Source organism: Medicago sativa, chromosome 4, assembly GCF_051527215.1.
Source record: "Medicago sativa cultivar Bolivia chromosome 4, Bolivia_mono, whole genome shotgun sequence".
Classification (NCBI taxonomy): Eukaryota; Viridiplantae; Streptophyta; class Magnoliopsida; order Fabales; family Fabaceae; genus Medicago; species Medicago sativa.
The window spans coordinates 58,423,971-58,450,075 of record NC_140752.1 but is presented as its reverse complement, the minus strand read 5'-3'; the positions used below and the strand labels follow the sequence as shown (position 1 = coordinate 58,450,075).

Here is a 26,105-nt window from a genome sequence, read left to right as displayed (position 1 = left end):
TTCTTGATAAATTCTTGATAAAAACTCTCTAGATAAATAGCAATGTTAAGTTAGTTTTCGCTTCCATGCAAGGTTTTAACTGGGCAACCGAGTATCACCGTGATTTTTCTTTGGTAATGATGACTACCTATACCATTTTGTAACGCTTTCTTTTTTTTTTTTTTAAAACATTGGTTCCGTTATTTCCAACCTTACTTGACTAAAGTAATTGCGATTTCAAAAATTTCATTTCTATAATATTTCTTGTGTTTTGTGGTTCAGGAAAATTAACCGCTAAAAAAGCAAGGGTACACGTCTCCCAGCATCACATCGTCTGATCTTGTTCCTTTCAAGAATTACTTTTAGTAATGGAATTATATGGTTTTAGTTTACAATAATTGCTTACTCTGGTTTGGGATACGACTCGAATGGGTATTTTCTCTTTTAATTTGTTAACAAGTTTTACACTCACATGGACTGTAGATGAATTTGAAGGATATGATCATAATGGATGGATCATTTTGGGAGAGTGCTGCAAAAACAAAAACGTCATAAAGTGTGTGCGATTCCCATCGTATCAAAAGATGAAGACCATCCATTCCTCTGAAACAATGAACATCTCTGACGGTGTTAGCATCAAGGTCAACACTAAGGTCATCGAAGTCAAAGAACCCCGCGGGTAGCTGGTTCGTGATTTCAAGCATCCCAACCTCGATTTTGATCTCATCACCGATGAAGAAGGCAAGAAGTAGGTCAAGATCGATGCGTGGTTTGGTTTTCGAGAAACATCTGCCGCCATCAGGACCGCTCTTAGCCACGTTGAGAAGGGATTCCACTACAAGATGAGTTTTGTGTATGCTCATTTCCCCATCAACGCCGGCATCACCAATGACAACAAGTTGATTGAGATCTGAAACTTTCTTGGCGAGAAGAAGGTGAGGAAAGTGGATTTGCTTGAAGGAGTTTCCATTGTTTGATCCGAGAAGGTGATGGATGAGGTTGTTTTGGATGGAAATGACATTGTACTTGTTTTTATGTCTTGTGCTCTTAATGATAATAATATTAATAATCTAATATATATATATATATATATATATATATATATATATATATATATATATATATATGGGATTTGCTAGAACACGCCCACTATATATATATGCTCATTTCCCCATCAACGCCGGCATCACCAATGACAACAAGTTGATTGAGATCTGAAACTTTCTTGGCGAGAAGAAGGTGAGGAAAGTGGATTTGCTTGAAGGAGTTTCCATTGTTTGATCCGAGAAGGTGATGGATGAGGTTGTTTTGGATGGAAATGACATTGTACTTGTTTTTATGTCTTGTGCTCTTAATGATAATAATATTAATAATCTAATATATATATATATGGAATTTGCTAGAACACGCCCACTAGTTTTTATATGGGAGTGTTTTAGCAAGTTACACCTTAAGATGTATTTAACTATTTTTTAGTTATAACTTCCTAAAACACACCTTCTAAAAAATAAGTGGGTGTATCCTAGCAAATGTCTATAGGAGTTGCTAACATACACCCACTTATTTTTTAGAATGTGTGTTTTAGCAACATTCACCTTAAGGTGTATTTAACAACTTTTTAGTTATATCTATGCTAAAACACACCTTAATAAAAACTAGTGGGTGTATCCTAGCAAACCCATATATATATATATATATATATATATATATATATATATATATATATATATATATATATATATATATATATATATATATATTAAAGTAAGGTTGTTTTCTCCTTCAAAAAAAAAGTAAGGTTATTTTTATTACCACAATTGACAAGCGGCATCACCGTATGCCTTCAATTTCCCTCCAATCCAAAAAAGGTATTTTCATCAAAAATAAAAAAAAATATTAATAAATTAATCCTTATTTATTAATTTTATTAGGTCTGGAGCAACTTAACCGAATAATTTTCCTCTAAAATTATGCATTAGGTTAGCAGCAATTTAACCTGACAAATTGCATCTAAAATTCAGCGCACCAATTTAACCTAACAAATTCCCTCTAAAATGCAGCAATCCCTAATATTTCTCCTCACTGATGAGCTTTTCATTCCCATCATGTTGTGTCATCATTTGTATATATCTATTGTTTCTGTAAAATTTTCTTTTTTGACAAGTTGTTGTACACTTATTAATGAATTTTTTTGTTACAATTATTAATGATATATTTGTACTATATTTATAAACAATAGAGGATTTTAGGCTGACTTTTGTTATTCAAACTATATCTTAAACAATTTTGTTTGTTACATTTGAAATTCATAAATATTTATGCTTATAATTGTAATCTATATAAACTTTTTTATATAAAATATCGTTCATAATCTATATGCATTGTAATAAAAAAAAAAAGACAGCTATGTGAATGCCCGTCTTTCCACACGTTAATATCCTTATTTATTAATTTTGTTACGTATGCAGCAACTTAACCTAATTTTTTCCCGCTCATTTGCTTTATTAGGTTTGCAATTATTTAACCTAACAAATTCCATCTAAAAAAATGCATTGCACACCAATTTCATTCCTATCCTCTTGCCTTTTTTTGAAGAAAATATTTTCTACCATATCAATCCTTATCCTTATTTATTAATTTTGTTACGTCTCCAGCAATTTAACCTAATTTTTTCCCGCTCATTTGCTTTATTAGGTTTGCAATTATTTAACCTAACAAATTCCATCTAAAAAAATGCATCGCACCAATTTCATTCATATCCTCTTGCCTTTTTTTTTTGAAGAAAATATTTTCTACACTTATTTGATGCTGCACGTTTGTTCTAGAAACTAAGAGCATATCAATGATCACGTTTGATGCCTTCTATTTTATACTTTTTTTTCAGCTACCCTAATTTCCATGTAAACTTGGTTATATATACCTGAATTATTGATAGGATTACCAAATTTTCTTTTATAATATTTTCAGATGTCATACATTTTATGAAGTGTTTTATTTTGTCTACTATGGATTATCACGTGTTATTTTTTCACCGTTACCTATTATATATTGCATTTTATTATTCGTATGTCAATCCCTTTACAATAAACCCGAGAGGAGCACAGGTCAAAAATCTAGTTATTTATTAATTTTGTTACGTCTGCAGCAACTTAACCTATTTTTTTCCTGCTCATTTGCTTTATGAGGTTTGCAATTATTTAACCTAACAAATTCCATCTAAAAAAAATGCATTGCACACCAATTTCATTCCTATCCTCTTGTCATTTTTTTTTGAAGAAAATATTTTCTACCATATCAATGATGTTAAAGATTATTTATTGATCTCTATTATAGTCGAGAAAACCCGTGCGACGCACGGGTCAAAAGTCTAGTAATGTAAATCAAGTTATTACGTAGTATATCCCGTGAAAATAAAACTATCACATACCTCCCTAAAAACAAAAGAAACAAAAAACTATCACATTCCTTAAAAAAACAAAAAAAACTATCACATGCTTGAAAAATTCTATGAAAATCCTAATGAATCTTTTTCATTTTTATAAAGGAACGAATATCTTAATATATATAAATGTTAGATAGTCTCCAATCAACTTTAATTTATATTTATAATTTATATTTATAAAGGAACGAATATCTTAATATATATAAATGTTAGATAGTCTCCAATCAACTTTAATTAACTCTAATCCCGTCCTTTTTGGCGAGTCTAAATATATTTTTTTGAAATAAAGGAACGAATATCTTAATATATATATAAATGTTAGATAGTCTCCAATCAACTTTAATTAACTCTAATCCCGTCCTTTTTGGCGAGTCTAAATATATTTTTTTGAAAAATTGTTTTGCAAGGAATTGAACAAGCTACCCATAACAACACCTTAGAGCTTTTACCACTAGACCACTAACATTTTTATTGAAATATAGTTGCTTCTAAAATGGATATGTAATCCTAAAGGTCTTTTTTTTAAGCCACTAACACTCATTTTTATTGTGTTTATTTTCATGTTTGATTAATTTCACATAATTTAATTTATGACTTTGATTCCATGTTCATTTTTGTTGATGCAAACTAATGTTATAATTTTCTTTTTTGAGATTTTGCATGTCGATCACTCTCAAACATGACTTAATTTCATTGTTTCTATTACTTTGAATGTAACTCTAAAATTATTAATATAACTTTGATGCTTATATATGAAACTCTACAAAACCCGTACATCGTACGGGTTGGAGTCTAGTAATAATATTCATATAAGTTGATTTTCAATCCACAATTTTTTCCTCCAAAACAAATTGTTTATTACCACCTTTAAAAATAATTGTTTGTTTTTTCTTTTGCCTACTATATACACACACATACACAGTAGACATAGATTACACTTTTTTTTTATTTTTTTATTTTTTTGAAAAAACTTATACTTATTCTTTTAGCAACCACACTTTCAACTTTTTTATTCTAAGATAATTCTTAATTGTTTTCAAGTTTAACATACCTTGTTGGCAAGCATGTACCACTTATACGAGTTTTCTTGCAGAAGTCGCCCATGAAGACATTTGATGAGAGTTTAGCTAGCTCCATTGCTTCCAACATCATTGATATGGTTCCAATCTTACCGCTCAAAAGTTTGGAACTGGCTATCAGGGCATCATGTGTATTTAATTCCATTATACCTCCCTTCTTTTGGATAACTTTCTTATCACGTTGGCACCGATAGTCATTCAAGGACATGTTTTCAATTAGATCATGTACCTCTCCTGCTGTCTTGATATTCACGCTCCCTCCAGCTGATGCATCTAAGAGCATGCGGGTTTGAGGCTTTAAACCTATGGTGAATGTATGCATAATATTCATCTCATATATATTATGTCCTGGATGTTTGTCTATAGGGCAAGATAAAATGCGGGCTAGAGGGGGTTGAATAGAGTTTTACAAAATATATCGAGTTTTTAGCAAAAGAGTGTTTGAAAACAAATTGAGTTATTGGATTTGTGCTCCAAACGATAACTATGACAAAGAAATTAAGAGAATGTAAAACACAATAAGATTTACTATTGAATTGAGAGATTTAAATGCTAAATCTTAATATAATCCATCATCAATATTTCTCAGCACAATATACAAAACAAGACAATACTCAAACAAACCCTAAGAGCAATAAATCAAGCTATAACTAATGAATACAAGGTATATGAATTTGATGAATTGAAACTTGATTGAATTCAAATGTGATCAATATTGAGTTAAAGAGAAAATTTTAGGTTAAAACTTAAAATTTAGATCACATTCAAATCAATGAGCTACAATTATCAAACAATCATATACTTAAATTAAACAAAGTAAAAGAGGAAAGGAAAGGAAAGAGAAATGACACCAAGATTTATAGTAGTTCCCCCTCTTGTCCTCGATTCAGGGTACATGTACTCTTCTTGATAGAAAACATCTTTATCAAAGATTTCCACTAAAATTGAATGGTTCATTACAATGTTCTGACTACAAGAACTCCTTCAATTACAATAATTTTCAATTCATGTGCAACCACAACCCTAAATCTTTCTTGGCTCTCTAATTTGCTATGTCTGCTGGTTAGACCCCTTGAACTTGAGAAGATTAGAAAGAAAAATCATTGTTTTATGGTTATTACCCAACAGTTAAGATACATGTTAGATCAAACGTCTCAGTCTATTGTCAAGTAAGTGGACCAAATGTCAATAAAATAGTTCAAACACCTTTCCACTTATGTGACACGTCAGAGTAGATTCTTATCTGAGTCTGAAATTTCAGAGGTTCTGATGTTATCAGATGCTTATTCTTATCAGTCTTGCTCATAAGAGATTCTGACTGGAAAAACTTGAGTACTATCAGACTCTAACCTTCACCATATCTAAAAAATGATAGATAATGAGAATAATCTGTCATACCTTTGCATATCCTCTGATCTGCTCTTCTGATTGAAATCGTCTATTGATCATACAATTTGTTTCCACCAATGTTCTCTTTGATTTATCACTTCTCATCATTCTTCATTCTCCTTTAGACATTCTTCTAATTTGTTCTGAGACATCTTTTGATCTGTGTGACCTGCAAGATTTTCATCTAGCTTTGACATGTACTGTCAAGCACTTCGTTAACATGTATGATATGCATTAATTCCTCAACCTTATGAGCTTTAGAATAATGCACAATGTATGCCTTGAACTTTTAGAGCATTCACCAAAGAATACACTATCAAGCTTGGGCACAAATTTTGCTTTAGATAGATTCTGCTAAATTCAGACATAGCTAGTACATTTGAGATTGTGAGAATGAGATACATCTAGTTTATTTCTCTTAACAGATTCACACATTGTTCATGAGAAATTAACTGGTTTGTATATGATGTGGTTATCAACCATGAATAATCCACACTTCTTCATACAAATGAAGATGGCCTGAATGAGTAAACTAATGTTGTTAAAAGTTGAAAATAGTTTTATCAAACGTTCTTTTTCAATCAGAAATATTTTCATCACTGACTGTCAGAAGTCAAACTGCTTTCTGATCAACAAAGTTTAAAAATTCATTTTTAAAAGTATATTCCTTCTTCTGACCTTGTGAACATTGTGGATTATGTCATGCAGTTGATAACATGCATATGCTCTTATCTCATTACACATTATAGTAACTATCACATAATGGATTTATGTTAAGTATACCATGTTCAGATCTATCAAAATAAAAAATAAACAAATGCAGAAGAGATAGAAAAGTTACCAGATCAGTACTCAGTCTCTCCTGGATTTCTCCAAAATCCACAATATTTTCCTATCACATATTCTGGACTGGGAACATATGCATTTCTTCCATTGTAAAAAGTGACCAGCCATTGTCCAGGTTCTGAAATTGAATCTAGTGACTTACTGTGGAGCTTCCCTGAAATGTACACAATTTCATCGTTGGGTACCCATAACCTCATGGGTTCTTTCTTGTTAGCATTGGAAGATTTTACTTTCTTTCGTGCCTTAGGTTTAGAGCTTGACTACTGAAAACTATACAAGGCTTTGGATTAATTTAGAGGAGTTTGCCCTTGAATTATTCTTTGCAACTGGTCTTGAGTTGATCAGAACTTGAGGCTTCTGAGTCTGTGACTTTGACTCCATCAGAGCCTTGGACTTTTCTGTCTCAGACTCTGACTTGGTCAAATTATATGACTAAGAGACTTCAGACTTTGAGTTACTTAGACTTTGTGCTTCTGTTACTCCTGCCACAAAGTGATTGCAGAATTCTTACTTCGTGTAATTAGAACCTGACATCTTCATTGATTCTTCTGGAGTTTGCTTCTTGCATGTTATCTCTGGACAACCAATTCCTTCTAGTTGGTTCTTTCTCAAGCGATAAATCATGGAGGCCAATCTACTTCTTTCAATGGAGGTGGCATGAAACTCTTTAAGGGATACTTCATGCTTCGTCAAGGATCTGAACTACTTGGGATATTCAAGATAACATACAATTCATGGTATCTTTACATCCTTGTTATATTTAGGATCATATCCTTGTTATTATATTTTTAAAAAATTTCAGTTTAAGTTTTTTTAATTCACAACAAAATTAGTACAAAATTCATAAGTTTTTCAACCAAACGTTTATCTTTTCTCAAGATTTTTTTAACCAAATTCCATTTCTATAGTTTTCTATATTTAATAAAGTTATTCATAACTTTACCTTAAAAATAAGGATGGCTCAACTTATTTAGCAGAAATAAGAAAGTTGTAAATTGCATAACTAACATATGAATCAAAACTATTTTGAAATAGTGCGTAGATAATTGTAGAATACCAAATTCTCTAATTGAAAGACTTTGCTATTGCTAAATACAAATAGTTTTATAATATATTTTTTTGAACCAAAATATTTCAATCATATCAGACTAAATTAATGCAAAGTAAAGTATATTTCGACTAGCAAAGTGTCTGATTAGAATATATAAGGAAGGTTGCGGGAGGAATCAAATGATGCATCAAAAACTTATTCATAGCCTGTGTGGGATGTAAACTATCACGAAATACATATTTAGATGCGTCAAAACATGTTTCTATGCTTGTTAAATTGCATAATTCGGCAACCTCTAGCAAGCTTGGCCCACAACAAGCCTTCCTTGCTTCAAAAAATCATGTGTGTATTAATTCTACACATAGAAATAAACAAATTAACAAACTATGTTGTTCATAAGCAATAAATAAGTTACTTAATAGGTTTGGCATAATAGGATTTTGTTCCATAATTAGAAGGTCTGATAATAATTCCATATAGAGGTTGGTAGATGTCAAGTATGACTGATATGAAGCCATACATCATTTTTATCAAGTTCTCTGTAGTGAAGTTAAGTTTTTTATTGAAATCTAAAGCTACATGGTTTTTCTTTCTGCACATCTGTTTGTATGATATCCAAACTTAGTGATGATCATAGCCAAACAACCCATTGAAAGTTACATTGATACACCAATTTAAATTCTGTCATATGCAAAGAAATTCAAATTGGTATAACAACATTACTCCAATAGGTTGATTTCCAATGTGTAGAATTTAAATTGGTGTATCCATGTAACTTTCAATGGGTTGTTTGGCTATAATCATCACTAAGTTTGGATATCATTCAAACAAATGTGTAGAAAGAAAAACCATGTAGGTTTAGATTTCAATAAAAAACTTAACTTCACTACAGAGAACTTGATAAAAATAATGTCTGGCGTCAAATTGGTCATTCTTGACATCTACCAACCTCTATATGGACTTATTATTAGACCTTCTAATTATGGAACAAAATCCAATTATGCTAAACCTATTAAGTTACTTATTTATTGCTTAAGAACAACATAGTTTGTTAATTTGTTTATTTCTATGTGTGGAATTAATACACACATGATTTTTTGAAGCAAGGAAGGTTTCTTGTGGGTCAGGCTTGCTAGAGGTTGCTGAATTATACAATTTAACGAGCATAGAAACATGTGTTGATGCATCTAAATATGTATTCTGAGATAGTTTTCATTCCACACAGGCTACAAATAAGTTTTTGATGGATCATTTGATTCCTGCTGCAACATCCCTTATATATTCTAATCAAGCACTTGTTAGTCAAAATATACTTTACTTTTCATTAATTTAGTTTGATATGATTAAAATATTTTGGTTCAAAAAAATATATTATAGAACTATTTGTATTTGGAAATAGCAAAGTCTCTCCATTAGAGAATTTGGTTTTCTACAATTATCTACACATTGTTTCAAAATATTATTGATTCATATATTAGTTATGTAATTCACATCTTTCTTATTTATGCTAAATAGGTTTAGTCATCCTTAATTTTTTTGGTAAAGTTATGAATAACTTTACTAAATATAGAAAACTATAGAAATATAATTTGGTTAAAAAAATATGGAGAAAAGAAAAACATTTGGTTGAAAAACTTCTAAATTTTGTACTAATTTTGTTGTGAATTAAAAAAACTTAAATAGAAGAATTTAAAAAATATAATAACAAGCATATGATCCTAAATATAACATGGATATAGAGTTACCTTGAATTGTACGCTATCTTGAATATCCTAAGTAGTTCAATACCAAACATCTGAATTAAAATCAATGACATAACTAATTTGTTACTCTAAACAGAAAATAAGAAGATTGAAAATCAACATAAATTTGCATCAACAGTGACCTTGTCATAACTAATGGGTTCGTTCATTTAATATGCTTATATATGCGGAAACAAGTTTTGTGCCCCAATATGATAAAATTTTGAAAATTCATAAGTATTTAAAAAATACAACATTCATGTAGTATTTTATATATTATTTATTTTATATGTAGAAAATCCGTTAAATTTTTACACTGTATCCGTTTCGGATTTTATTTGTTTATATCTGCGGAAACCAATTTTTATATCCCGATATAATAAAGTTGATATGATAAAAAAATTATATTCGTCCATTAATTCAGTTTCAAGTAACACTTTCGTCCTTTATCTTATTTTTTTCCCGATGTAATCATTTATGTTTTAATTAGGTAACACTTTCGTCCTTTGTCTTTTTCTTTTTTCCGATATAGTCTTTTATGTTATAAAATGTCAACATTTTTATCCTTTCTATCATGTTAAAATAAAGGGTTAATAGGTCTTTACCCCCCTGTAATATAGGTCATTTTCGGTTTTAGACCCTGTAAATTTTTTTTTTATTTACCCCCCTGTAAAAAAATTTTGTTTTGATTTACCCCCCTAATAGGCCAAACAAAAACCATTTTTATTTTTTTTTTCGTTTTTGTTTGGCCTATTGGGGGGGTAAATCAAAACAAAATTTTTTACAGGGGGTAAATCAAAAAAAAAATTTACAGGGTCTAAAACCGAAAATGACCTATATTACAGGGGGGTAAAGACCTATTAACCCTAAAATAAAAAATTCATAAAAAAAAAAAACTTATAAAAAATTCATCAAACTCATAAACAAACCCAAATCTTCTACATACAAACATAAAAACCCAAATTTCATTGAAAAAACCCCATAAAAAGGATAATAATGTTGACATTATATAACATAAATGATTAAATTGAGAAGTGAAAAAAAAATAAAAGAATAAAGTGCTACCTAATTATAACATAAATGATTATATCAGGAAAAAAATAAGATAAAGGACAAAAATGTTACCTAAAATGAAGTTAAGGGACGATTTGTGTAATTTTGCCTAACTTTTTTGAACTTTTTCTGGCCATGGTGACTAGTTCATCATCATCAACGGTGTAATGGAAACTGGGAATAATGTAACGGCCCAAGGTTAACTTCTTCCACAGTAAAGGATATTAGTCATATGATTTACTTGAGGACACCATTGGAATTGTAAAAGATGTGAATAAACAACCTATGATAAATAGAGGTAACATGTTCTCCAACATAAATAATACCTTCATTTTAACACGTAGGTGATGAAAGCAATCGAAGAAGTTGAACCGTGAACATAAGCAAATACAGAATTGTAAGTGTAGACAAAGGGATTGACAATTTCACCGTAAAGATGGTGATTGATGATGGATGACACATTAAACAATATCAAACCAAACTGCGCCAAAAAGTAGAGAAGCTTTTGCAACCATAGGCATGTCGACCCTAACATGATACATTAACATCTTGACAAAATCAATTAAGTCCAAAAAATCTCACATCTTATGAAGATATATCCAAAGTAGCTCCATACTGAACACCTAAAGAAAGGAATCACATAACTAAGTTATGACTCTATAAACAAAAGAATATATTATAGTTACTAGTTTATCTAATTATTATTTTATTTTTTAACAAAAATAAAATGATATTGATTCATTCAAATCGAGAGATTACATCATTTAACAACGCTAAAAACGTAAAGGATGAATCTGCGAACAAACTAACAACATCCAAGTTAATAGCATATAACGGCATAATGCCTACAAAAATGTATGATAAAATTATAGTGACCGGAATATCCATGGCCTCCGGATCTGCAACGTTGACGCCCAAATCTTTGATTGAATAATCGATCTTTCAAGATGAATCAAATGAACACCGCAAGAAGACGGGAAATCAAACAACGCCGCACAAGACGACGAACAACAAACCACCACACTTAGATGATGAAATCACAAAGAAAAACTTAGATCTATGTGAAAATCACTTATTTAGATTGAAATAGAGAGATTAAAAGATGAAGAGGGGTGATTTCAAGTCAAAAATTGACCCAAAACTACCCCTCAATGAAGAAACGGGAAGAGAAAGCTAGGGTCGGCTTGTTGGAAAGGGAGGGGAAGAGAAAATCTAAGGCAGTACTTTTTGGTTTATCTAATTATTGTTATACACATGTTACTATAACATGCATAAAGTAAGAAAGAGACCAAATCAATCAATAAAACACAGTAAGTTTTGAATCCAATAACTCAACACAACTTCAATTATTTTAAATTTTTTTGGTAAATCAACTTCAATTAAATTTAAAGCCTAAATTAAATTCATGTAATATAATTTTGAATTGAAGTTAAAAAGAGTGGGCCTGTCAACCGCTAGTAAACTATAATACACATCAGTCGAAAAAAAACTATAATGCACATGCGAGTCTTTTTTTCTTTTTATGTAAAAAGGAGTCTTTTTTTTTTACGAACAAACACGTGATCATTTCCTTTAAAAAAAACTCGTATATTTAAATTTCGTTAATACTTTATAGATTAATCATCTTTTTTTTCACGGATACTTTAACTATATTTTATAAATAGTTTTTTAAAATAAATAATTAGAAGGTAAAACATCACATATACTACATTTTAAACTTGACATCCTAAATACGTCAAACTCCTAACAAAAATAAAATCCTAAATACGTCAACACCTGCAGCCAAAAAAAACAAATACTATGCTTTTTTTTTTTTGGAATAAATACTACATTATTAATGAAGATAATAAGTCAGTTTTACTTTTATTTTTTTTATCATGTAATGCAATATAAATGCATGATTTTTTTTCACATTATAATCAAATGCAATCACAATTTATTGCTAAATAAACTCGGTGGAGGAATATTTATGCTAATTTCAATTTTCACTGTTCCTAAAGTATTCCATGAAAATATAAATATTATACTAACCATTTAATGAGTAACCTTCCAACCTGTTTTCTCTTGCTTAAAAGGGAAACATTGTATTTTCCGTTAAAACGTATAATAAAATATAATAATTGCAATGAATTCAAGCAATTAGTATACATTTAATGAGTAACCTTCCAACCTGTTTTCTCTTGCTTAAAAGGGAAACATTGTATTTTCCGTTAAAACGTATAATAAAATATAATAATTGCAATGAATTCAAGCAATTAGTATAACGCATATCATGTTTTATATATATTAAAAAAAAGTAAAGTTTTAAAATATGAGTGATTGACCATTCAAATCTACTCGCCATTCGCCAACATAACATTAAATTCTTAAGTTTTGTTCCACGAAACAATTCAAACCCTAAGTTGTAGCCCTCAAAAAAAAAAACTAAGTTGTAGGGAGATATTTTGTCCAAAAGAAAAATGTTTTTTAAGCATTGTAGGGATGAAACAATTCAAACCCTAAGTTGTAGGGAGGTATTGTTTGACGAATCAATTCAAACACTAAGTTGTAGGGCAGTATTTTGTCCAAAAGAAAAATGTTTATTAAACGTTGTCTAAAAAACTGGTGTGCATGTTGTATAAACTCCACGTTAATCAGAAATCAATATAATATAATAAGTCTTGAGATACTTTAAATTATAATCTATTTAACAACTATTTAAAAATAGATTTCAACAGATTTGTCATACAATAATGCAGAATAATAATAATTTGCAATGGAACGGTGAAATTTATAATACAATTATATATTAAAGTTAAAAATGATCACAAGTATCATTTAATAATATATTATTTTCTTTTGCTCTGTACAGGAGACTTTTGTAAATATTGTTTTGGACGCTATTGTTCTTTCCTTAGTATGTCTTGTGCCAGGAAGGACTCGTTTGAGGTGCTAATATAATTCATTTTAGCTTCTTCAAATATATATATATATATATATATATATATATATATATATATATATATATATATATATATATATATATATATATATATAGGGGTTTGCTAGGATACACCCACTAATTTTAATTAAGGTGTGTTTTAGCAAAGATATAACTAAAAAGTTGTTAAATACACCTTAAGGTGAATGTTGCTAAAACACACATTTTAAAAAATAAGTGGGTGTATGTTAGCAACTCCTATAGGCATTTGCTAGGATACACCCACTTATTTTTTAGAAGGTGTGTTTTAGCAAGTTATAACTTAAAAATAGTTAAATACACCTTAAGGTGTAGCTTGCTAAACACTCCCACATAAAAAATAGTGGGTGTGTTCTAGCAAATCCCATATATATATATATATATATATTTGACATCTGAGTCAATTGATATCTTGTCATATTTTTGAAAAAAATAAAATAAAATTGATCTTGTCATCTTGTCATATATTTAAAATTTGATGATTTTCTAATCACCTATTCCCATTTTCATAATGTGAAGTAAATGACGAGCAATGCCGAAATTATTGCCCGTATAAGTTTAGCAATTTTTTATTGCCGAAATTATTGCCTTTACCAATTCTTGATTTTAATACAAATTCGTTTTCTTCTTCAAAAAAAAAAAATCCGTTTTCTATATATGGTCCCATAATTCGCGGTAGTACTTAATATAATTTGTCTTTTTTTTTTTTGGTGGTCGGGGTTCGACCTCAGAACTTGCATATTTAAGCTAAACTGACATATAATTTGTCTTATATATGTACACACACTTAATAATCATAGAAAAAAATAAAAAAAAGTAGTGCAGTGGCTAGGGTAGGAAGTAAGTACCTATAGAATATGACACTGTAACAGATCAGGATCGTCTGATCTTAAATATATGGTCAAGATCGTTTATACTAATTTTGAAACTGCGTTAATTTGAACCATCTGATCTGTAACTAATAGCCAAAATGAAAAACATAAACTAATATTTTGCTGCAACAACAAATCCCAATCCATCTAGACGATTTGGATTTTCTGATGTTACAGACATATGTTCGTCATATATATGGCTGAGATCGTTTATAACAATTTTCAAACCACATTAATCTAAATCGTATGATTTGTGATTAATAACTGTAACAAAAGTATTTCTACAACAACAAAACCCAATCTATCTGTGAGATTTGGATTTCTTACTGTTATATCAGAAAATAATAACAGATTACTGTTATATCAGCAGGAAACTATAACAGACCATATATGGTTGAGATCGTTTATAATAATTTTGGTCTTCAGATAAAAACTATCTCTATTTTTATGTTGAAACTAAAACTGTGTGGTGTGCAAATTCTAAAACCGTAAAACATTTGTGTCCATCCAATTGATTCGGATTGTTTCTCGGATTTCGACGGTAATGGGTTAGTTAGGGTTTCAAATCAAATTAGGGATTTAGTGTTTTTAAACATGAAATGATTAAACGAAGAAGAATCCTTACCCTTGTTGATGAATGTGACCAATTGGATAGAGTAGTTGAAGCGGTGGTGGTGCTCTTTCAAATAATAAAGTGGTAACATATGAAGAAGGAGGAGGAATTTTAGGTGGAGGTTATTCTTTAATTCTTGATGTGTTTGTTGGAGTAACCACACTAGGCATATATATATAGGCTGAAAATTAAAAGGAAAAAGGAATATATTTTATTTTTACCGGAAAGGAATATATATATTTTTTATTTCTTGATGTGTAGGTAGTTTTTTTACCTCAACATCTTAGTTTTATTTATTTTTTAACAAATCTTAGTATTTATTTATCGTTTAAAAAAAGATAAAATTATACAATTCGTCCTTAACTTAATTTCAAGAAACAATTTTGTTTTTTATTTTATTTAATCTTTTATAAATATACATTTCATTGAAAAAATATATCATAAAAACGATACAATATTGACATTTTATAACATAAATGATTAAATCGGGGAAAATATAAACGAGGAAAATATTACCTAATTATAACATAATTGACGTTCTTTATCGCCGGAGGTGAGATATTCTTTGGGGGGGGGGGGGGGGGGGGGGGGGGGGTGGGGGTGGTGAAAGTTGTTGTATCTTTTTGATTAAGTAGCTATGTGTTGAGTGATGTCATTGGTTTTGTAAAGCATTCGTTCAGTTAAGATCATATACGTTACTCCACTAGAGTGTGTTGTTAGAAATATTGCGATGTTTGGAGGCAATTTTATTGTTCAAAATCTTATTTTTATTGCTTTGATTAGATTAGCAATATGCAATGCATATTTTTAATCAATTCATTCGACCTCTCGGTTGTTTGACTCGTGAAAATTGATTTTTAATCGATTCAAGGTTTCTCTGAATCTATTCAATCTTCATCTTGAATAATTTGAACCGATTCAAGGTTTCTATGAATCTATTCAATCTTCATTCGGATTCATTTGAATCGATTCAAGGTTTTTCTGAATCTATTCAATCTTCATGTCAGTCCAGATTTCAAATTTGCACTATTCACTCGATTCAAGCATTGTCTGAATTGATTCAAACATGGTTTTTCTGTTTTATTTTAAGCCTTGCCTATATATACTCATACCCACTCATTCTCTCACTCATTGAATCAATTTGCAAACATACTCTAAAGTCTCCAGCCTCTCCTTTTCTACAACTTTCTTTAGATTAAACATGTTTTCTAAGAACTCTTGTAGGATTTGAGATCAAGATTGTCATAGTGTTGTAGGACTTGTAAGTTTGGGTTTCTTTCAAGGATCTTGTGGGGTATCAAGCATCTAAAGCAAAAGGATGTATTATTCACCGCTAAAGATAATTATGGGGGTTGTTTATCTCAAACATTCAAGAGTTCACATGCAATAAAAAATCAAGAAATAAAACTTAGGAAAATGAGATTCACTCACATTGTTGAGTGAGAGTATTAATATTGTTATTTCTTGGCAGTAACAAGAGAAGGCTAGAGGAGGGGGTCGGGGGTTAATTGCTTTTTCAATTAAAAGTTTGCAAAAGAGTGGTTTTTAAAAATCCTTTGGAATATGATATGACTATTAAAAATCCTTTGGTTAATTGATCTTGTGGTTTTCACCCCCCCCCCCCCCCCCCCCCACACAGAATATCTCACCTCCGTCTCCGTGAGGTTATCGAAGACATCAAGAAATAAAAAATCAATACTTACACTCAACAATATGAGTTATTCCACATGCAAGATGATGAAACCATCTTTTCCATGCGTGATGATGACAGAGCATCATATGACATTTTGGCTATGTTTTTAGTACTTTTTATTTGCATTTAAAGACAAATAAGATGAGAGTTAGAGGAGTTCTCAATGGTTTGAGAACATATTGTATTGTTTTCACCCGAGTCGTTGTAATTCAGTTTTATCCTAGATCATGCAACTCCATAGGTGTTTTGAGTGTTTTGTTGTGAGGAATCATGTAAATCAACAAATCAAAGGATGAATAATTGAAGATCAAAGGTTCTTAGAAGGTTGTTGAAGACAATACAATGTGAAAAAAAAATTCATTTCAAGTTCCGAGGAGTTTTTAGACGGAAGAACAATCAAAAACGGGACAAAAACACAAGAAATAGCACCCGAGGGGCTGCCTCAGGCGCTCATGCGCTTGTACCATGCGTCCCTGCGTCTGGGACATCATTCCTTGCTTCCTCAGGTGAACCCATTTTGCGTTAGGATTATTTATTTATTTATTATATGTGTTTAATTGCTTGATTGTGTGTTTGACTTGGGATTAGTAGATTTTTAGAACTAAGGGTATTTTGGTCATTTTAAGAGAGAGGGTAAATTAGTAATTTTAGAATGTAGAATATTTTAGTATTTTAGTGTGAATAGTTATTTTTATTAAGTTAGAAGTAACTTGAGGTAATTATTTTTGAGACGGTAATTATGAGACGTTTTAACGAGTTAAGTGAGTAGTAACTTTTTAATTAAGTGGTAACACACACTAGACCCATTATGAATTGAAGTAAACTAGCTCATTCATTGGAGTATATAAGGATAACTTATGAGGAGAATTAGGGTTAGACTCATTCACACATTCACACAAAAGTGGCTAGAGAAAAATAGAGAGAATTGAGAGATAAGTGAAGATAGAAGAAAAAGGAAGAGAACCCAAGTGAAGAAAAAAGAAGAGGAAAGCTAGGATTCAAAAGGGGAGTGAAGATTTTGGTGAATTAGTTTAAGCTTAAGTGGAATCAAGGTAAGGGGGATAGGTTTGTTCATCCAAATAATCTATAATCATGTTTTTAGCTTATGGGTCATAATTGTTTTGATTGAATCGTGAAAATTGATGATTATATGTGTAATTTTCATGCTTGAAATTGAGTGGTGAACTTGGGTATGTGAAAGTTGTTGATGCATAAATTTCATTGTTGATATATGCTAAGTTGTTTACTTTGAGAATTTAGCTTAAATTGGTGAAAATGATGATGTTGTGGTTGATTAATGTTGAATTCATGATCTATGTGCTATAAATGTTGTTGGGTATATGTTTGTGTTGAAAATCCATGAATTTGAATTTGATAATTCTGATATTTGGTTAAGTTGTTGTGTTTTGGTGATTTTTATGAAAATGAGTCAAAAGAGGAGAAGTTTGATTTTGAAGATTTTGGTTGGATTCATGGAGTTGTTATGTTTAGTTGGATTAATTAGAATTTCTGTTTTCAATTGTTATGTTCGAGTGACAAATCGTTTGGGTGAAAAATCAGGTTTTTGAGCTAAAAGCCGTATTAAGCACTTTTGAGAAATAAGTCATTTTGGATGAATTGAAATAAGCTGTTTTGGGTTAGAAAACTATGTTTTTGGGTGAGTATGAACTGCTTAAGTGTTTGGAACAAATTCAGTGAAAGCAAGATCGAAAACGGATCGAAAATCAGACTTTCCCTCGCGCGCGAAAACATGATAACATGTTGTTTTGCTGACAGAGCAAAACGCATGGTCTGCCTACAGGGAGTGCACGGACCCTGCAAGACTTTTTGGACCGTGCGCTTGCTGAAGCAAAATGTCCGCGATCGTGCGTGTGTTGTATTGTCCGAAACGATTTTTTTTTTTTTGTAATTTCAAAGTTCCAAATGCATCCCTAGGAGTCCCAAATACCTAAACCTAGTTGATTAAAGTTTAGTTGAGCTTATATGATTAGATTAACATGGTTTTGTTTTGAAAAAGAATTTTTTGAAACATGACAGAAATGAGACAAACATTGGAAATTTTGAGAAATAAATGGACTTTGTGAAACGAATATACTACGATTGATTTACTAAGATGTTAGATGATATGTAGGAATGTTTTGTTGTTATGTAAGAGCTTAGTATCCTACTTTTGTTCAAAAAATTGAAAATAGACGATTTTGCGAAAATAGACAAAATTTGTCAAAATGAGGTTTTTATGATTTGATGACTTGCAAATAACTTTGTATTTATGATTTGATGACTTGCAAATAACTTTGTATTCATGAATGATGGGTGTATAGTATCTTGACCATCATGATGTGGTTGATTGTTCATCTATTATGTGAATTGTGCCTTGTGAAACAATGTTGTTTCCTTGTGGTGTTAACTGTTGATGATGATTCTGATGATGACTCTTTTTGTTGATTATGACTTGTTAATTGTATGGATGTAAATGCTTGATAATGCAATTGTGAGTTTTGGTGAAGATATTATATGATGGTGTAAACTACATAATATAGAGTTGTGATTTGTGCATTGTCGGATCTTTACTTGAAAGTCCATGCATTCATATTCATGTTGAGTCTTTCGTGAAGAACGTGTTCCGCAAAGATTAGTGTTAGATGGTGAAGAACGAAATCCATAAGGGTTTACGTTAGTTGGTGAAGAACGTAATTGGTGGGGATTATGTTAATGGATCACTCAGTAAGATTATCTTCATATCCAAAAATTGGTACTACATGCATGTAGAGGTGTCTAGGACATTGCATGCACATGAGACTATTGTCGAGACTTTTGCTTTTTATGTCATTTATCTGTTATTGGATTTATCTGCTGAGACTATTGTTATGTATGTGACACCTGAGACATGGTATTGAGATTTTATTATTCATGTACTTGAGGATGATTACAAGTTGCTGAGATAGTATAAATGATGATTTTCCGCTGCGAGTTTTTATGAAAACCGAAATTATGCATGTTTTGCGGAAATGATGACGTGACATCTTAAACTCTTTTGAATAATTTATTTATTTGCATGTTTTATTACATTCGGGGTTTAATGGTGTTACATCAGGCGCTCATGCGTCTAGAAGCGGGTAAAAACCACTTTTTGCTTGTTTTTCAAGTTGGATAGGCGGATAAGACCCTTGCACACTACTTTATTCATCTAGAAACATTTGACGGTGAAGGCAAAGGGTCAAACATCAGAGTTCCAAGACATGATTTCTCCTTCTTTTGTTCTCTCTCTAGGTTATGTTTTTCTATTTATTTTTCTTATGATGTATGTTGCCATGAGCAACTAATACTCTTGACTAAGGTTCCACGATGAACCCGTTCTTATTTGATAAAATTTATTAATAATGTTTTCATTCAGTTTATGCTTTTATTGTGTTGAAATTTAAATTTGATTATGCCCGTTCATTAATGATTCTTCAATTGGTTAACTATGATTGTAATCTTGGAGATTGATCCGTAAGATTAAAGTAGGCACTGACCCAAACTTTTATCAGTTTACTGGCTTTTTTAATTACTACTTCTTATAGAGGTTAGAAAATTAAGGCTTGAGTCCTTTCCGTTAATACTCGTTTCTTTAGAAAAATGTAATACACAGTGAAGGTCTATGTAAGTCTTGGTAAGTTTTTCTTTCATCGTTTTTTAAAATTTTTAGATTTTATCTTTCTTGTTCTTGTTTATTAGGAGCAATTTTCTAGAGAAGAAACAGGGGTTAAATCTTTTTAGGAAGTAAATCTTTTTAAATTCATTCTATTTTTATTTTTTTCCTATTTCTTAGGTTAGAATTTGTTTTTATTAGATTAGGATTAATTTTTTTTTCCTCAATGTTAGGTAAAATTGGTTACTTTTTCTATTTTAGATTAGAGTCATTTTTATTTTCCTAATTTCTAGGTTAGATTTCTTTTCCTTACATATTTTTAGTTTAGCTATATTTTATTCCCTTATCATATTCCAAAAATAACAAAAATATCTTCTCTCTCTCTCTCTCTCTCTCTATATATATATATGTGTGTGTGTGTGTGTGTGTGTGTGTGTGTGTGTGTGTGTGTGTGTGTGTGTGTGTGTGTCAATGGTTTCAACGAGCAAACCCTGTTTTCTTTGATATCAAAAACCTAGTTCTCACTGCTCTTAAATGAACCAATTCTTAGGTATGGATGATGAAGACTGTAACATTCATCTAACCGACTTTTTAGAAGCTTGCAGCACTATCAATCTGGATGAAGTCTCAGAGTCCGACAAGCGACTTAGGTTGTTTTGATACTCTTTGAAAGGACGTGCGAAAGATTGGTTGAACGCACTTCCGAGTGGAAGTATAGCCACATGGGACCAGCACAAGAGGGCCATTCTCAGCCCTTTTTTCCTACTAACAAATATAAGGAGAAAAGGTGAGAAATCTCCAGTTTTCAACATGAAGTCAGGGAGAACCTCTATGATGCATGAGAGAGATATAAGTTGCTTCTTAAGAGGTGTCCAACAAGAAGATAGGGAGAACCATTATGATGCATAGGAGAGATACAAGTTATTGCTTAAGAGGTCTCCATCACACAAATTTTCTAAAATGGAGGTAACTCTTATTTTTACTAACGGTCTTAAGACCCAAACTAGATTGCTTCTAGATGCTTCTGTAGGTGGTTCAATGAAAAACAAACAACCATTGAGATACGAAAGCTTATTGACAACATGTCCTTGAACGAGTATATATCGCAAGGTAATGATAGGAATGTTCCCAAAAAGAAAGAAGTGTTGAAACTCGAGAGCCAGTATGCTTTACTTGAAAGTCAAAGTCTGCATGGCAAGAAGATGGAGGAAATTACTAAGAAACTAGAAGCACGAGCGGTAGAAAAACTATCAAATTTATGTGAAGTTTAGGAAATTACTTTTAAGTTTAGGATGCAATTTTTGTGAGCAAATTACTAAGAAACTAGAAGCACGAGCGGTAGGAAATTACTTTTAAGTTTAGGATGCAATTTTTGTGAGCAAACTCATGAAACAAGAGTATGCCTCCCTGTAAGTTTGGGGTTATCCGAAGAGCAAGTGAAGTTTATGGGAGTTGTTACTAGACAGAAAAGGTATCCTTTTCTAATAACTATAATTCTTATTGGCCAAATCGTTCAAACTTTTTTTCAGGTGGAAATAATGGTTTCCAATCTTCCCAAGCCACAAATTCACAACATCCCAAGAAATTTCTAGAGGAGACTCTTGAAAAATACATGAAGTCGACTCAGACTCAAATTGAGTTTCTCTTGAAAAGTCAAGAAGAAGCAAGGTGAAATATCGAAGCTGTTATTAAGAATTTGGAGACTCAAATTGGGTAGATCTCAACACAGCTAACTTCTTTTTAAAAATCAAAAGGTGAGGAGTGCAATATGGTGGTAAGTGACTTAAAGGAGTTGACATTAGGGGAGAGGATGAGCTGAAACATCAGGTAAGTCAATCTAACCCTCTAAAAGTCCTTTTTGGAAAATATCAAAAGAAAGAAAGAAAGGTTGATCAGATTAGAACACTCTTAGAAACCTTAGAACATGTCAAGGTAACGTTACCAATTGTTGTTCTTCAGCATAACCTTATCTACTTAAGATTTGCATGCAAGATCTTTGCCAAACAACGTGAACTTCGGAAAATCGAAGAAGCATGAAATATAGTTCATCACCAAACATGACATAGGGAGCCAGAATGGTTGACTAAGAGGTTTGAGAAATCTTGTTGAGTAAAAGAACAAATTAATAAGAACACATCACATATATTAAGAGAAGGTGAGCCTCTAGAGGCAAAGGTAGGAGATGATGAGCATCCGGAAGGTGAAAATTTTCAGGATCTTATCAAAGATCTTGAAAGATTTAAATTCAATATGCCAATTAAATAAGTTGTGTAAAAAATTCCATGTTGCGTGAAATTCATGCAGGAAATCTTAAAGCAAGATTAGGAGCCTTCTAATTAAGAATTTATTTCTTTATCAAAAAACTATTGTGTGGTTCAAGATTTTCAGGTACCTAAGGAGGAAAGAGATCTTGGATGCTTTAACGTTCCTGTTTCTGTACGAAAAGTCTTTGTGGGTGAAGCCTTATGTGATCCCGGGGAAAATGGAAATATCATGTCATTATCCACTTTTGAGCGGATTGGGGGACTCACTTTGCGTCCTTGCTTTATGGACATTAGTCTTGCAGATGGTGGAGAAGCAGAACCAGATGGGATGGTTAGAGACATGATGATTGACATTGAGGGATTGAAATTCAAAATCAATGTCATTGTTTCAAAAAATAAAAAGAAGCAGGACTGCCCAATGATTCTAGGTCGATCATTATTAGCAACTGCCAAAGCTTTGATTGACTTAGAACAGAAGGAGGTGTTTCTCAGGTCCAATGGGTACTATCAATTCTACAATGTGAATCCATCATCATCCAATGCTTACAATGAGGGTATAAAGGTTGCTGACAGTTAGGAAAAGTTCAAAGAAATAATAGAACATTCCAATGGATCAGAACTTAAAGAAGAAAAGGAAGAAGACTCATGGTATGAAGAAGCTTGTGAATGGTCTCATTCAGGAGAGGACTATGGCTGGTTAGATTATAAGGAATAAGAAGAAGAGGAAGACATATAACCTGGAGGATTGGGGTTCTAAAGCTCAATTTAGACACATGCATCAAGCTAGAGATGCTAAACAAGCGTTGAATGGGAGGCAACCCATTTCTTTATTTTTCTAGTAATTTTTAAATTTTAATCATTTATTTTAAATAGCCACTCTCACAATTTCTTTCTTTTACTGTTGTTAACTTGCGACTAGGCTCGTTGTTTTTACATGAATTGCATAAATTTCCCTTTAAAAAATAAAAAAATTTGTTTTAGTCTTGGAGAATTGTTCCATACATTGTTAGCAGAGGGCTAGCTTACTTCCCAAGTTCAAGAGCAAGATAACTATTGGATCATATTGCGGAACATACTCAGAAAAATTCACCACTACAATTCTGTATAGCATAACCGGTGAAATTTTAAGCCATATATATATATATATATATATATATATATATATATATATATATATATATACCCCAAACTTTGTCTACTCTTTTCTTTCATTATGAGTGTTCCATGCTGGTTTTCTATTTTTGCTCGAAATTTCGGTTCTTCTTTACAGACTATCGGTTGAAGTGTCATACACAAGACATTTGTTTTTGGTACCTATAGCCTTTTTTCAAGCCACCTTGAATATTATTATTTATCCTTTGTGAAACCACTTTGATAATCCATGCATTAAATTTTTTCTTGGTTACTTTTATGTGACTTTGAATCATGTCACAAGTTTGATCCCAATTGATTATATCTGCTAGATTTTCCTTTTGGAGCTAGACATGTTGGTGAAATACTTATCATGGTTTGATATTAAGTTTGGGGTTGCTCTTTGGAATTGGCAACATTTTAAGTTTGGGCTGGGGTACAAGTAGAACTTGATTATCAAAAGAAAAAAATGAAAAAGAAAAATGTAGATAAAACATCAAAAGGATGGTCTACACAAAAAAAAAGGATAGAAAATCAAGAGACTTAAACAAAATTTTAGTCTCTTAAAAAAAGTAGTTATACTAGTTCCCTCATTCTTTGAACTGGCTATATAAATGAAAGTTATTACCTCATCACAATGGTTGTGACACAATTTATGAATGAAATTATAGGTTTAGATGACAAAGATCATCAAAGTATTTTAAATAGGCAATCCTTAGGAACTAACTCCAAAGTGATTTTTAGCCTACCTAAGTCCTCGACCTTAACCTCAATCACGTTATAACCTTGAAAAATCCTCTATATGTGTGTGATGATATATACCTTGAAAGTCTGTATAGAATTGCTTCAATCTCATAACAAGGTACAATCACATGACGACTGGAGTGTGGCAAATGCCTTGACCAGCCCCACTGACTTTAGGAGATACATACGTGTATCTTGAAATTGTATTAGGTTTAAAGTAAGAGTATCCTCTCTAAGTTTGATCAGCTTGCATTGAGGTGGTATGCTAGTCAATTTTGATAGTGATTGGAATGGAAATCTGAGCAAAGCCTCCAGAAAGATCTGTTTTATTCTTTTAAATTTATGTGAAATCTAACTTCTTGCATTGTGTTCCTTGAGGACAAGCAACGATAAAATCATACCCTAGAAAATCAAGGAGAAGATAGAAACTCTCCCGAAGCTCCAAAGTAGCCTTCCTCTTGAACTGCCACAATTCTGAACGAGAAATTCTGACTGAGGAAGGCTAGTATTTATAATGAGAGTTTCTACCTGGGTTTGGGCTAAAAGTGTGTGCTTTACCAAAAACGGAAGCTGGAATAGACAGTTGTGCCCCGAGATTTTGCATGCACGGGGCGCATAAGAAATGACCTAGCCGTGAGAGACAAGCTCAAAGCATGCCCTAGGCGCATGGCGCATGCCCTAGGAGCATTGCTTGTCAAACTATGCCCTAGGCATGTTTCAAATGCCATAGGCGCATTATGCCTTCCTTTCGGGCCCAATCTCTGATTTTTCGTCATTTTTAGGTCTTCGTTTTCAAATAACTTGCCTCGATACTTTGGGAACAGAATTCCTCCCATTTGTAAGTCTTCTGTGGCCTCTTGAATCTTTATTCTTGTTTCTTGAATCTTTACAATTCTTCGAATCTTCTTGATTTGCTGATTTGCATGATTTCTTTGTGAATTACTTCAAGAACCCCCTAAAATTGCTATGTTTCGGGAAAACTAGAATAATAGACTCAAATATAGAAAACATTGCAAAAGTCCCAAAATCATAGGCAATCGTTCTAATACTCCTCATTTTTGCTGCTAAATCCTACTAAAATAAACCGAAAAACATGCTAAGAATAATGTAAGATGACATGTCATCAGTTATAGAGGGAGACATTTTGTTCCCATGTCCCAAGACATCTTATATGGAAGCAAATATCCAAAAGGATGAAAAAACGAAGATTTATGCATCAGAACACACTCACAGGCCCCCCGAGCATGGTCCATGCTCCCCGAGCATGGCCATGCGCCTCGAGAATGCCTTGCATGCCCCCTGAGCATGACATGTGAGCCCTGAGCACTACTGAATGCGGGCCAAAACTATTTTTTGCTACTTTTTTTGTGGGAAAAGCTTAGTTTTGGGGCCCGACTTCAGGTGGAAACTCCCCCTATAAATATCGCATTCCTCATTTACAATTTCTCATTTAGAACGCAACGGTTCAAGAGGAAGGAAAGCACTAGGAGCTTCCAATGAGAAGTTTCTCTCTCCTCACTCCAAGTTTCTCTAGGGTATGTTTTATTTCTTTTGTAATTTGTCTTTAGTTACCATGAGTAACTAAACCTTTTTAGGCTATGTTTATAAGATAAACCT

General features: G+C 31.8%; 1 protein-coding gene, 1 long non-coding RNA gene and 1 pseudogene across 2 annotated transcripts; 1 reads left to right on the top strand and 2 right to left on the bottom strand.

Moving 5' to 3' along the window:
- Positions 1 to 563: 563 nt before the first annotated feature.
- Positions 564 to 1,058, top strand: LOC146930223 (large ribosomal subunit protein uL6 pseudogene; annotated as a pseudogene).
- Positions 1,059 to 4,447: 3,389 nt separating this feature from the next.
- LOC146930222 (uncharacterized) lies at positions 4,448 to 4,822 on the bottom strand. The gene has a single exon (XM_085707514.1). The coding sequence runs from the start codon at positions 4,820 to 4,822 to the stop codon at positions 4,448 to 4,450; it is 375 nt and encodes a 124-aa protein (XP_085563640.1).
- A 424-nt stretch (positions 4,823 to 5,246) lies between these two features.
- On the bottom strand, positions 5,247 to 15,157 carry LOC146930221 (uncharacterized). The gene is made up of 4 exons (XR_015006299.1): positions 15,038 to 15,157; positions 10,908 to 11,204; positions 10,654 to 10,755; positions 5,247 to 9,581 (listed from the first exon to the last, which is right to left on the bottom strand). It is a non-coding gene; the product is annotated as an uncharacterized LOC146930221 (long non-coding RNA).
- Between the last annotated feature and the right edge of the window lie 10,948 nt (positions 15,158 to 26,105).

What these genes read in the sequence shown, in the direction of transcription:
- LOC146930222 (XM_085707514.1), bottom strand. Translation starts at nt 4,822, where the DNA reads ATGCATACATTCACCATAGGTTTAAAGCCTCAAACCCGCATGCTCTTA.